This window comes from Xyrauchen texanus, chromosome 40 (assembly GCF_025860055.1).
Source record: "Xyrauchen texanus isolate HMW12.3.18 chromosome 40, RBS_HiC_50CHRs, whole genome shotgun sequence".
In the NCBI taxonomy this organism is placed as follows: domain Eukaryota; kingdom Metazoa; phylum Chordata; class Actinopteri; order Cypriniformes; family Catostomidae; genus Xyrauchen; species Xyrauchen texanus.
In genome coordinates, this window is record NC_068315.1 from 23,149,731 (window position 1) to 23,164,727 (window position 14,997).

The window sequence follows — 14,997 nt, forward strand, 5'->3', positions numbered from 1 at the left end:
ACACAAACAAAGATTTTTAGAAGAATATTTCAGCTCTGTAGGTCCATACAATGCTAGTGAATGGTGACCAGACATTTGTTGCTACAAAAATTCACAAACAAAAACATAAAAGTAATCCAAACGATTACAGTGTTTAAAAAGTACTTTCATGTTTCCTTTATGTGATTTTTGGAGTTTCAAATGTCTGATCACCATTCACTTGCATTGTATGGACCTACAGAGCTGAAATATTCTTCTAAAAATCTTCTTTTGTGTTCAGCTGAAGAAAGAAAGTAATACACATCTGGGATGGCAAGAAGGTGAGTCATTTTTGGGTGAACTATTCTTTTAAATATGCAGAAAGTGAAAACTGAAAGGCTGTCCAGATGTAAGAAAACAAAAGAACACTTAAGGGGCCAAATATATCCATTAATCCTATCCTAAACCAAGGTTGCTTTTAGTTGGTCTATGATGAGCAGGTGGATTTAATACATTATCATAATTTAATAGTTAATTACTGTGAATAATTTAAAGAATATTACTTTAAATCACAAAATTCAGCTATAAATGGAATAATCACATAATTATGATGTCAATAAAATTAGGCATCCGAAAAATTATTGCGTAAGCTAGCTTACGCTACGGGAAAGATTAATCTTTTCTGAGATATTGAAGCCAAAAAATTATCCTTAATTTTGTATCATTTGTCAACGCAGTGCAGCAACTGCAGACCTTGAGCGGGCTAGCTAGCGAGCTCATTGGTTGCTCTGCGGCAACTGCTGCAGCCTATAGACGAACTTGCGTGAACTCGCGCCCAATGAGAGGCGCCCACGCGCTGCCGTGGCTAGGGTGCATATAAGCGCAGTTCGTAGGCTGGAACCCTGGTTTTCATTGAATGAAGCTGAAAATCGCCAGGGCGCTGAAGCACGCCAGCTACTGCGATACTCGTTCCCTCATCTAGAGAGAACCGAGGTTACGTAGGTAACCGAGACGTTCTCTTCACGAGAGGTTCTCTCGTATTACGTAAGCTAGCTTACGCTCACGGAACCCATTGTCAACGCCGTCGCGCCAAGCATCCACTGCATGAGCCCCAGGGGGTGGGGGACCGGGGAGCCCTTGTGAGTGGGGAAATAATATTTGGCCGGCAAGAGTGCGGGTCAGTGTGTGTGTGATACATAAGTACATAGTGGGAAGTGAAAAACAGAGCGCGGTGCCGGTCTGTGTGGAATGTGTCCCATTAGTGCAGCTCACCAGGGGAGCTGTAGCGTATTAAACCGCTAGTAGTTTTGCCTGCAGAGCGGGCACTTCCAGATTGTAAAATCTGACAAAGGTGGAGGGGAAGCCCAGCCCGCTGCCACACATATGTCCTGAATGGAAATCCCGCTGGACCATGCCCACGAGGAGGCCATGCCTCTGGTGGAGTGAGCCCTAATGCCTAACGGGCATGGCAGGTCTTTCGACGCGTCACGCGGCAGCAATAGCGTCCACTATCCATCTAGACAGTGTCTGTTTCGAGGTGGCGAGACCCTTGGTGCGCCCTCGAGCGAAACGAAAAGCTGCTCAGCGGCGTCTGAAAGAGGCGAGCGCGCAGTATACAATCTCAGTGCTCTGACTGGGCAAAGGAGATTTGTGTCGCGTTCGCTATCGGATGCTGGCAGAGCCGATAGGGAAATAATCTGCGCGTGAAGGTCTCCCACACGTTTAACTGATGACAGGGCAGTCAGAAAAACGGTTTTGAGTGAAAGGTATTTCAAATCCACGGATTCAAGCGGTTCGAAAGGGGGCTTTCATAGCTCGAGAACTACAGAAAGATCCCAGATAGGAACCGATGGAGGCGCGGGGTTCATCCTTCTAGCTCCCTGAGGAAGCGGATGACCAGCTTGTTTTTCCCCGTGACTGGCCGTGCAGGGGTTCGGCGAACGCCGCGACGGCCGCCACGTACACTTTGAGCATGGATGGGGATCTGCCCTTATCCAACAGCTCTTGTAAAAACACGAGCAGTGACGACACCCCACATGTCCGTGGGTCCAGGTCTCTGTCGGTGCACCATTTTGAAAACACCGACCATTTGGACGCATAGAGTCTTCTCGTGGAAGGGGCTCTAGCGTGTATGATAGTGTTCATTACTCCTTCTGGCAAAGCGACAGGTAGTCGTTGATCACCCACGCGTGCAGAGCCCAGCGCTCTGGGTGGGGATGCCAGATCGTGCTGCGAGCTTGAGAGAGGAGATCTGCTCTCACTGGGATGGGCCACGGGGCTGTCAGTGACAGCTGCGTAAGCTCCGGGAACCATGTCTGATTCACCCAGCGCGGGGCTATGAGGAGCACCGAGTGACGCGTTTCCCTGATCCTCTGCATTACCTGTGGCAATAGCGAGACGGGAGGGAAGGCGTAAAGCGGGCGGTTGGGCCAATCCTGGGCCAGCTGCGCCTCGCTCGAGAAAAATACTGGGCAGTGAGAGTTCTCTTCTGACGCCGAAGAGGACTATCTCTGCTCTGCCAAATATTTGCCATAATTTCTGGACTGTTTGAGCGTGCAGGGACCATTCCCCTGGGGAACATTGTCTCTGGACAGTCTGTCTGGGCCGTCGCTCAGGTGGCCTGGCACGCGCGTCGCCCTCAGCGAGCGCAGGTGGCCCTGGGACCAACTTAGTATGCGTTTTGTCGGATGGAAGAGGTTCCTGGATCTGACACCGCCCTGACGGTTTAGATAGGATACCACAGATCTGTTGTCCGAACGGACCAGGACGTGGTGACCCTGAATGACCGGGAGGAAGCGACGCAGCGCGCACTCGACCACTATCATTTCCAGACAATTTATGTGAAGGAGCTTTTCCTGAACTGACCATAGGCCGAAAACCGGAGAGCCCTCGCAGACCGCGCCCCAACCCGTGTTGGACGCATCTGTCGAGATGACTTTTCGGCGAGATACAGCTCCCATCGTCACTCCACGCTGATACCATTCGGCCACCGTCCAAGGCTGCAGAGCTGATATACAGGTCTGAGTCACTCTGATCGGCTGGCGGCCTGTGGCCCACGCCGGCGAGACGCTGGTGTTTAGCCAATGCTGAAGCGGGCGCATGCACAGTAAACCCAGCTGAAGTACTGCTGCGGCTGAGGCCATGTAACCTAACACTCTCTGAAATTTTTTCAGAGGCGTGAGGCTGTTCATCTGAAAAGACGCGGCTAGTCGTGTAGATAAGCGAGCCGTCATTGCCACAGAGTCTAGTTCTATTCCAAGGAAGGAAATTGCCTGACTGGGCTGTAGTGAGCTCTTGGTCCAATTGACTGCAAGACCCAGACTGTTCAGATGACTGAGGAGAACTGTCCTGTGAGACAGAAGCTCCGTATGTGACTGTGCCAAAATCAGCCAATCGTCCAAATAGTTCAGAATTCGCAAGCCCTGACACCGCAGGGGTGCGAGCGCCGCATCCATGCACTTCGTGAAAGTACGGGGTGCTAAGGACAGGCCGAACGGAAGGACGGTGTATTGATAAACCTGACCGTCGAAGGCGAATCTCAAGAATGGCCTGTGACGGGATTTATCTGAATCTGAAAATAGGCATCTTTCAGATCGAGAGAAATAAACCAGTCCCCCGGCCCACATGCTGCGAGGAGTTTCCTGATTGTAAGCATTTTGAACGGTCTTTTGCAAGCACCTTGTTCAAAACCCTGAGATCTAATATTGGTCTGAGGCCGCCGTCTTTCTTGGGGACAAGAAAATAACGGCTGTAAAACCCCGACTCGCTCAGTGAAGGCGGCACTCTCTATGGCCCTTTTGCACAGAAGGTTTGCTATTTCTGAACGAAGCATGCAGGCTGCTTCCGTGTTCACAGTAGTTTCGAGCACGCCCTGAAGCGGGAGGGCGGCGATCGAACTGTAGCAAATAGCCCTGTTTTATTGTGCTTAACACCCATTTGCATATCCCTGGGATAGCTTCCCACGCTTTGAAGAGTAACGCTAGAGGGTGAATGGCCGAGTCGCCCTGATTGCCGTACACAGCGGGCTGAACAGAATGTGTGGCCGCTTATTGTGCTTATGCATGACTGCTCGCAGACAGCAGGGACATGCTGTTCTGTGAGTGACTTCCGATTGAGATGAATGGGGAAAGAGTCACATCTGTTAAGTGATGCGCGAGCATAGTCACGAGCACGGGACTTACACATAGAGAGTTGTTTGCTGGCCGTGTGACAGAGCGGGCAGAGAGGGGACGCCGCGACGGGCTCGTGTGCTGCGTTATTGACTCTAACACTCGAGCGGGCTGTGCCCGCTTTATGTGAGTGTGCTCTGATAGGAACACGGAAGTGTAATGCTTGTGTGTAGGGGTGAACACTGGATTGTGGGCACATTTTCTACACATAAGACATGTTTGCTCTCTGATAGGGACACAGGAAGTGTAATGCTTGTGTGTAGGGGTGAACACTGGATTGTGGGCACATTTTGTACACATAAGACATGTTTGCTCTTTACAAGATCTTTTTGTGTCGCCGTGAAAACGGCGTTTGAGTGCAGGCAAGCGGGTAGTAACACCGGCTTGTTGGCTGCTGAATTCACCACTGTAGTAGCCTGAGAGAAGGGGACTGACAGGGGCTAAGCTTTGACGGTGGTCCGGCCGCGGCGGGACTGAGCCGTCGTTTTTTCAACAAAGCTAGGAGGACTTTGGTTGTTCAGGTTTCAGCGCAATCTTAGGCCGAGGCCCGCGGGGGGGGGGCGGCGGTCTGCGGCGGCTGTCTGAGCGCGATCTGGGGCGGCCACCCTGTCGACGCTGGGAAGTCTGGCTTTGTTGAGCTGGGCGCTGTGAAGATGCTCGTGCAGGAGGCTGGTTACGTGGGCGGCCTACAGAGGAGCTAGCGCGGCGAGGCAGGAAGAGATTCATGGCTTGGGTGGCTTTCTGGACTTCCGAAAAACGGTCAACAATGCCACTTACCGCGGAACCGAAGAGACCGGACGGAGAGAGAGGCGTTGAGGAACGTGGGAGCTCAGCTTCTCCCATGTCGGCTAGCGTTAGCCACAGGTGTCTCTCGGTTACAGTCAGCGAGGCCATGCACTTCCCTAGGGCTTGAGCTGCAGCTTTGGTGGCGCTGGAGGGCGAGGTCCGTCGCGCTCCTTAGATCTGTAACAGCCTCTGGGTGCCTGCCTTTCTCATCCCATTCCCGAAGAAGGTCCGCTTGGAGGATCTGCAAGACGGCCATGGAATGCAGAGCAGATGCGGCTTGGCCGGCGGCGGAATAGGCGCGGCCAACACAGGCGGAAGTAGTTCTGCAGGCCTTAGACGGGAGCACTGGCTTAGACCGCCATCTCGCGGAGGGCGGGCAAAGGTGTGCTGCTACTGAATCCTCGACCGGGGGGATGGAAGAGTAGCCCTTCTCGGCGGCGCCGTCCACTGAAGCGAGAGAGGTGGAGACGTGGGATCGAATCCTGGCCGAGAGAGGCACGTTCCATGACTTAGAGAGCTCGACGTGGAGTTCCAGCAGGAAGGGAGCGGCCCGGGCTGCGGGCGCAGCGCGGTGACGGCTTTGAAGAAAGCAGCCGTCGAGTCTGTTGGGAGCCTGCTCAGGGGGGCGGTGACCACTCGAGCCCGAGGCGGTCGACGGCCTGTGTGAGGAGGCGTATCAGTTCCCTTCGACTCGGGCGCGGTCCTGCTGGATTCCTGGGCCGATGAGGAGGCTTGTGACCACTCCTCGCTGTCCGAAGCCATGATGGAACAGCAGCCCTTGTCCTCCGCCTCGCTCTCGAGGTGGCAGCAGTCGCGACGCCTGGCGGCAACTGTGCATCCCGGGGCGGGAGGGTGAACGCGATGCTCGAGGGAGAGGCTCCGGCGAGACAGTCGCTCTAAACCCGGTTCCGGCAGCCTTTGGGAGCGGGCGCTTCTTCGGCGCGAAACAGAAGGCGCGGCGGCTTCGGTCCTGAGCGCTTTGAGTCGAGCCGCAGGGGCGACATCGGAAGCTCCTTGCAGAGGTCGCATCCGCCGTCAGCGAAGGCGAGCTCTGCATGCCCCAGTCCCAGGCAGAGAGCGCAGATGATGTGGCGGTCTCCGGCGCTGAGAGGGGTGCAGCATGAACCGCAGGTGCGAGGCATCTTTAAAAGACGCCGTGCTCTTTTGTGAAGTTCACTGAGGAACTAGTTTGCTTTAAAAGGATACGTCGCCGGATGGCGTAGCTCGCAGGATGGCTGAAGGTGGCGGCGTCGGCTTCTTCGGCGCTGCCCAAGCTTGCTTGATGCCCCTCGAACGGTGACGCGGCTTCTTGCAGTTTCAGAGATGCGAAGAGCTTCACTGAAGAGATGAAAATCAGGGTTCCAGCCTCACGAACTGCGCTTATATGCACCCTAGCCACGCCCATTCTGGCGGGCTTTGGGACAGTGAGCGCTGGCGCTCTCATTGGGCGCGAGTTCACGCAAGTTCATCTATAGGCTGCAGCAGTTGCCGCAGAGCAACCAATGAGCTCGCTAGCTAGCCCGCTCAAGGTCTGCAGTTGCTGCACTGCGTTGACAAATGATACAAAATTAAGGATAATTTTTTGGCTTCAATATCTCAGAAAAGATGAATCTTTCCCATAGCGTAAGCTAGCTTACGCAATACGAGAGAACCTCTCGTAAGAGAACAAAATGCGTGTTTTTTCCCCCCAGAATTTCTATGCAGGTATCTCTGTGGAAGGACCAAAAGCAGATTTTGAGTTAAGTTTCGACTCAAAGTGCTGCAGAGGATTATGCAGGAAGTTTTGCCCTTTTTTCCTTTGTTGTAGTGCTGTCAGATCTGGCAACTAGTAACCGGGTCCTTTCTCCCGACATCTGAATGAGCTCCCTGCCACTACAGAGGAAGAAGAAAAATGGTTGTTCGTTGCTAATCTAAAAAGTAATATGTAGTTTAATAACATATTTAATAATAATAACATAAAAGTGCTTTAAAAATGACTATAGGAATTACCATGATGCATTATCAGGCAACTAGAGCTGCAGTTTTCACAAGTAGTGGCTTGATCAAATTCTACTCACATTTTGTGGTCCACCCCTACCAGGCTGAGTCCATTTACTGCCAGAATGCGATCCCCTGCTCTCAGCCTCTGGGACAAAGCAGCTGGAGAATCTGGGATCACTGTTTTGATGTATATCCCACTGACTTTAAATTGTGTTTCCTGTGTAAGAAATTATTATTGTTCCACAATTTCTGTAATTCTGTAAGACAGCTCAGTAATGAAAAACACTTTTTCACACTCTTTGTTTCTTACTGTAATAAGTTCTATGTGAAGTTGGAAAAAACATTCTATTTAAAACCACTTGGAGATGCTGCTGTCTATAAAGAAACGACAACACTAATCGTGATAAAAGAGTCACTAAAAGAGTTAGAGAGAAGTTGAATTTTCATCACAGATACTGAGTAATTTACAGTGTTTGGTTTCAATAAGTTGAACAGATATCTTATATAAGATATAAAATCCCAAAATGTCCAGTTTTGAATAGAAATTGCTTCTTTTTTTTTTCAACAGGCTTATATTCATAAACTTTAACACCAAAACTTCTGGAAGGGCATTTAAATGCACAGAGCACCCCTTTACAGGAAGTAAAACATAACATTACAGCCTCTTAAAACCATCTGCAATAACAGTCAGTGATCCTTTAGATCAACTAACCTCTACATCCACCAGTGCCAGACCAAGACCACACGCGCCTCTCTGCAACTCAAGCACAAACACATCTTCCTCTCCAATATCATGTTCTTCACTCTCGCCTGCAAACAAAGACATCAGCCTGAGACTTAATAACTTTTTTAAAAAGCATTTTAAGGCCACATAGGAGTGCTCTTGATATAAAGGCTGTTCCAAAAGGTAAGCAGAGTGATTATGCTGCCTTCTATAATGCTTTCTGAAGCAATATTCAAAAGAGGCCATATATATATATGTATATATATATATATATATATATATATATATATATATATATATATATACTGTATATCCCATCAAAGAGGATGATGGCGGATGAAGTGAGAGAAATAAACTTAGAATATGCTGATTCTGTATTTAGAATTCATCAAATACAGAATTAGTAGCATTAATAAAAAAAAATAAAAAAATTTAATCCAATTAAAGCAATGTTCCCGGTTCAACAGCAATTACGGCATAATGTTGATTACTACAAAAATGTATAAAAAAATCATAAAAACTAACTTTGACTTGTCCCCCATTCATGAAAAAAGCAAAAATCACGGTTACTATAAGGCACTTACAATGAAAGTGAACAGGGCCTGTCCATAAACGTTAACTGTTTCAAAAGTATGTTAAAGGGATAGTTACATTTACGCATTTGGCAGACGCTTTTATCCAAAGCGACTTACAGTGCAATTATTACGGGGAGAATCCCCCCAGAGCAACCTGGAGTTAAGTGCCTTGCTCAAGGACACAATGGTGGTGGCTGTGGGGTTAGAACCTGTGACCTTCTGATTAACCTGTGACCTTCTGATTAACAGCCCTGTGCTATAGCCACTACACCGAACACAAATGAATATTTTTAGAAGAGTATTTCAGCTCTGTAGGTCCACACAATGCAAGTGAATGGTGATCAGACATTTGTAGCTCCAAAAATCACATAAAGGAAACATAGAAGTAACCCATACGACCCCAGTGGTTAAATCCATATCTTCAGAAGTAATATAATAGGTGTGGGTGAGAAACAGAAAGTCCTTTTTTACAATAAATCTCCACTTTAATTTTCAATTTCAAATGTGAAAGTGAAACTAAACAGGCACCACACATTACTTTCAGATGTAAAAGTGAAAGTGTAGATTTAGAGTAAAAAAAGGACTTAAATTTTGATCTGTTTCTCACACACACCTATTATATCGCTTCTGAAGATGTCTATTTAACCACTGGAATCATCTGGATTACTTCTATGATTCCTTTATGTGACTTTTGGAGCTGAAAATGTCTGGTCACCATTCACTTGCATTGTGAGGACCTACAGACCTGAAATATTCTTCTAAAAATATTTGTTTGTGTGCTGCTGAAGAAAGAAAGTCATACACTTCTGGGATGGCATGAGGATGAGTAAATGATGAGAGCATTTTCATTTTGGGGGGAACTATCCCTTTAATATGATTTCAGTGTGATAAAATCGCTTATGACGTCGACGCAAAAAATACGTCGACGCAAAATATGCGCGTCGATTCGTCGGACCCAAAACAAAGATGGCGGCGCCGGCGACTAGAAGCAACACGAGTGGCTCCTCAGACTATCAGAAGTGCAAGGCGGCATGCACTCGTTCCTCTAAAGTATGGGAATTCTTTAATTTAAAAGGAAACAATTCCGTGATATGTCATCTTTGCAAATGGAGATGGCCTTCCATTCTAGCACCACGGCAATGCACCAGCATCTGAAGAAGCGCCACCCAGGAGCAGCTGCAGATGACAGAGCACCGTAAGTTTTTTTTCAACTCCCCACTTTGCACTCGATGTTGGAGTAGGCTATAATACGTTGTCGACACCTAAAGTTTTCGCTTATAGCTATTAATAATGCGCTTATAGCTATGAATGTCGTGAAAAATACATAGAGGACACTGACAACGGCTGACAGACAGGACCAAGCAGGTAACATTTAATAAAGTCTCAACTTTCAAATTTGGTCATTCAAAGAAAATTAAACCATAAATAGGCCTACTATTTTGTGGCTCTTTAATGTGTCGTGACAGATTGCCTCAGTTAAAGCTGCTCGTGAACCGATCATCTTTTCCTTGGTTAATTTATAGCATCAAATAGGCTAAACATGAATGTAGCCTACATCAGAAGGACTGTTGTTTTAACCACGGAAAGACGTCAGTACAGTAGCCTACAATCCATTATTCAAATTCAAATTCACCGACGTTAATCTTCTCTCTCCTGACTACTTTGTCGGACAAAAATGGCGTATTATGATTGATTGATCAGATCGCCAGTCAATCAAACTCCCGGCAAATGTTTTTTTTTAACATTTTATACACCCCCACCCCCGGTGAAACCGGTGTTGTCACAAGTCGATTAATCGAATCGAAATCGAATCGGACTGGGAAAAATGAATCGTTAGATTAATCGATGCATCGAAAAAATAATCGCTAGATTAATCGTTTAAAAAATAATCGTTTATCCCAGCCCTACTTAATAACCTTAACTGTTTACAGTTATGACCAATATTAAAAATCATTGTCATGATGACATAACCCCAGTAATCCCAGTAAATGATTTAATCACAATAAAATCATGTAACATGTCTAATGCTTATGTACAGTATGTGGCCGTACATTTGAAATAGTGTGGATTTTAATATTCATAGACTGACCCCATTCACTTCCATTTTAAGTGCCTTAGTGTAACTATGATTGTTTTTTCTATTTTTTTTAATAAACCAGGGACGGGTCAAAATAGTTTTCTGTGGTAATCAATATTATAACATTGATACCATAGATTCACCATACCTTGTATTTAACCCAGAATATAACTTAATTTATATTTGCATGTGCTTTATAATATGATGCTTAATAGAGAATTGCTTTATTAGCTTAACAACATGTCAGTGCCAAACTAATTACATTAATTCTGTCGTGCAAAGGAAAAACGCTGCATATTTTGTCAAAATTGGGTTACTGTATGATCAGTCTTGTGACAGTTGGTATTGGTAATGCTCAGCAGGGTGAAAGCAGCAGTAACTACAAAATGCAGGCTAAAGCAAGTTATTTTAGATCCATTTTTCCACTTTAAGTTTTTGATGTAGAGCATTCCAAATCTGTAACTAATGAGTTTCTATTTCAGTTAGTATATTGACTTATAGGGCAGCTGCCTATGTAGGCAGTAAACAGCAAGGCAGCTCTCTAGATTGGAATGGAGCCTCACTCAGAAAATGTACATAATGTAATTCCTTACGGAGTTAAAATCTTAGACAAACAGTGCTTTTGAGTGGCTACACATACTGTATGTTGCTATTTTAAACATCCTGGTTCCATAATCGTTATATACAATAGATTTATTTAGGTACAAAGTACACAACATCATGTCACCTTCATCTTGTTTGATTTTTGGAAGGTTTTTGAACTTTTGATCTGCCTCCTGTTGGTCTGTTTCAGAATCCATCAGCTCCAGGTTCTGTGGTGTGTTTGGTGGGGTAAGTAAACACGACGGGTCCAGTGTCAATCGCTCCACACTGCTGTGGTTCACTCTGTTATTCTTCAGCTCAAGATTCTGCAGCTTTTTTGTTAAAAGAGCTTCACAAAACCCATAGTCACTCATTCCAGCATGAGGAAACACAATCTCTGTATGGCCTATCTCAAGCTGAGCTTTTGGATGAACTTCCATTTTGGTAAGCTTGGCCTCCATTGGCACTGCAGAGACAAGCTGTAATATGAACAACAAATGCAGAAGACAGTTACTGGTTTAAACTTTAACCGTCCTTATAATAGAGTTTGTTCAGAAAATATAAACATACATTACAAGTCTAAATAAGGACAAAATGTGCATGCAAGAAACATGAATGGTCAAATACAGTGGCCTTCCAAACCATACTTTAAAATGTATCATTTAATTGAACTAGACAACAAAATATCAAACCAAGTGGCATCTGCAAACAGAAGATGCGAGTCATTTTTGCAATTAGTAACAAAATGGTCTTAAGTTAATTTGGTGGCTGTAAAAATACATTTTCTGTCTCGATTTTAAACAGTATATCAATTGTTTTATAAATTACAACCCAACAAACTGATTCTGAGTGCTTATACTTTCTATAAAATAAATGCCACTTGGTTTGATATTTTATTATCTAATAATTGCAATGATATTTATACACTTTTAAGTGTTGCTTGTGTCACAATACCTTTTGGAGCCACTGTATATAGGCCTATAAAAAATTATGTACTGTACCTGTGGCGGCTCTGTGGAACATGGGTCTGATTCTGGATCAGTGAGTTTTCTGATCAGCCTTTGAAATTGGCTCTGTTGTTTAATTAAACCTGCATCATAGATTGTTTTTTTTAGCTCCAGCAAAAAGCCATCAATAGGGAGGATAAGAGGTGGATGGTTATCAAAACCTTCCAGAATGTCAACTGTGAAGAACAACAAACAAAAATCGGTTGATAATGTTCACTTAAAAAAATGCTCACACATTATGTGACCTGAGCTTAACTGTATTCCTTTTTCACATGAAGCATTATTTAAAAAAGTTAGTAGGTGGTAACTCAATTGTAGATTGCAGTTAGGCGCGAACTGGCTTTTCAATATAAATAATAGTTTAATGATAAACTTAAAAGAAGACACAAACACACACATGACGGACATATCCGTTAACGATCTCTCTCTCCCGCACGATCCCCTGCAGTCGACCTTTAACCCTCACTGAGGCATAATTAGCCTAATACGGGACCGGGTGTGTAGGATCACGACCCGGCAACGCCCTCCGCCCTGCCAGACACATCTAATAAAATAAGTGTAAGTGAACAGAGCTGTTTATAACGTCACATAACACACTCATTTTAATGCTGTGAACTGTTTATTTACTATCGCTTTTACTATGATTTGAATCGATACATAAATTAATTAACGTGCAGTTATTAGTTTTAGATTACCTTGGAACAAATGTAGGTGTCGTTGCAGATGTTATACAGTATGTTCATTTGAGAATGAGGGCTGACACAGTTTAATCCATGACATGCTCTTCTAAATGATTTATTTAAAGATTATTTTAAAAAAAAGAAAGAAAAACATGGCATGGATCCTCTCTGGGTAACTTGTGTCACTATTACAAATGATTTTTAACAAAAGCACATTACTTCCATAGGCTGTCATTAGAAAATAGCAAACATATGCCAGAGTCATGGTGGCAGGGCAACAGTTGCTAAAACAGGATTGGTCAGATGCGCTTTTAAGGAGGGGCTTAGTGAAAGGTCAATTAGAAAATATATACTATTCATTTATACACTGCATTGAAATGTAATTAGTGCAATTCATCTTGCTGTATTTGGTCGCAACAAATGCTTCCCCAATCATTGCATTCAATCCAGGAGAATATAACTCCACATCTACAAGATTAGACCATTTATTTTCTTTAATCAGACACTGGGATGTAAATATTCCTTTATTAAAATATTTTAAATGGATTTCATAACATACCTGGAGATTATATATAAAAATAAGTACATGAAAGCAATGCAATCATTAGCCTTGCTTTGTTACGGCTCCGGTGAGTTTGTTGGTTTGTTTTCTATGTTTTGTAATTTTCTCTCCCTTATGTCTCGCAGGTGTGGTCGGCATGCATGATCGGCATTTCGATGGGAACATTGATTGTTCCTGGGGGAACACTGATACATGTCACTGATTAGCATGCCAAGCAACACCTGTTCTCCTTTATTTCACTCCCTTCTTAAGTCCGTTGTGTTCTCAGTATCTTTGCTAGATTCTGGTTTGGTGTAAAGTAACTAACCCCACTCTCTCTGCCAAGTTGGTCCTGTCTCATGTATCTGTTGGTTGCCCGCATGTCAGGTGTGTGGTTGCCTTCCAGTTCCTTACGTGTCAGCTGGGTTTCCACAGAGGTTACCTCATCTTCGCCCGTGTGTCGGGAGCTAGATCACCCTACCCTGCTGGGCGTCATTCTGCACCTCACTAAGCTTCAATGGAGGATTCTGCGAATCTATTAAAGACTTCCACAATGCACACACTCCTTCTACAAACACACTCTTCATGGATTGCCCCGGTCGCACACGCTTCTCTGTCATCTCTCTCCACTACTGCAGCCGGTGTCGGGATCTTCAACATCCACAGTGACTGCTCACATTTATTGTAAATAAATCCTTTGAACTGTTCCTCTGCATTTGGGCCTGTTTGTTTCGCTATCTCAATTTACATGCTTATACTCTATAATACTGTTGGCCAGAGATTCACAATTGGGGGTATGAAGTTAATTAATTGCGTGCTGATTCATTCCATGTGTCCAAAGACGAGATCCATGGAGTCCATTTGTCATTGATAATGTCTCTTTTAACAGGCTTTCTTTACAGACAGTTGTTGAAGCAAAAACAACAAAATTAAACATACAATTAACAAAGAACCTGTGCAACTCCACTCTTGTTAATATTCCCTCAACCAACACAAAATGCAGAACTGCCAATTATATAGATCAGTGGGAACTGCAGGTCTCCTTAAAGAGACAATACTGTTTTAGCATTTGTTTTACATATCACTGTAAATACTTGTAAAGAGCACAGATTGAGTTATGATCCAGCTGGGGATTGAACTCGGGTCTACGGTGTGTGTGTGTGTGTACTTGATGCTGACTGCTCCACCACTGGATGAATGTGCCACAGGGTAACTCAAACATCTCTCCTTGAGAGGTCAATGCAAAAGATAAATCCAGAAGTCTACAATCCACAAAAGGTAACACACACACACTCTGTGGGAGGAGATTGTCACAGTCAATGACCTTGTCTTCCGTAATACCCGTCAGGCCGTCCAAGCCTGCGGGCGCTCTATGGCATCCTCAGTGGCCGGAGAACGTGCACTTTGGCTTAATCTGTCGGGCCTCCCTGACAGTGAGAAGCGGAGCACTGCGCGTGCCCCTGTAGAGACTGGCCAGGCTCTCTTTGGCCCTGCTGTTGCTTTAATGCAACAGCGTTGCAACGATAAGAAAAAGGAGGATGAAACACTTAAATTATACCTTCCTAGGAAAGCGGCACTGCGGCAGGTGCCCCCTGCGCGACCACCCAACCCTCCTGCTTGGGGGCGTCCTTTCCAGCACCCCAGTAAGGCAAAGCCACGCAATAAACCACCTCCTCAGCAGAGTAATCCACCCTCTGCTAAGCCCTTGGGTAGAATGTCTTTCGCTGCTGCCAAGAAACCCCCAACTCTACCCCCTCCGACTCTAAACATAAACGACCGGCCTGATACACAAAGCCTTGAGTCCACGTTCTCGGGCCACCAGCCACCGGACTCTTATCCTACCCTCCTAGATCACAAAAAAAGGAGGTTTTCACTCGGTGGGGTCAGCCCCCCACCAGTGGGTGCCCACCCTGTGTGT

The 14,997-nt window shown here is 45.4% G+C and overlaps 1 protein-coding gene across 1 annotated transcript in view; it reads right to left on the minus strand.

Annotated features, from left to right (window-relative positions):
- Positions 1 to 6,533: 6,533 nt before the first annotated feature.
- LOC127633795 (ras-associating and dilute domain-containing protein-like) overlaps positions 6,534 to 14,997 on the minus strand; it is a 35,228-nt gene continuing 26,764 nt past the window's right edge. The window contains exons 12-16 of the mRNA XM_052113111.1: positions 11,853 to 12,034; positions 10,997 to 11,330; positions 7,606 to 7,703; positions 6,971 to 7,110; positions 6,534 to 6,785 (exon numbers count right to left, since the gene is read on the minus strand). Coding sequence (XP_051969071.1) covers positions 6,683 to 6,785; positions 6,971 to 7,110; positions 7,606 to 7,703; positions 10,997 to 11,330; positions 11,853 to 12,034 — 857 coding nt within the window. The 3' untranslated portion in view covers positions 6,534 to 6,682. The remainder of the gene's footprint in view (positions 6,786 to 6,970; positions 7,111 to 7,605; positions 7,704 to 10,996; positions 11,331 to 11,852; positions 12,035 to 14,997) is intronic.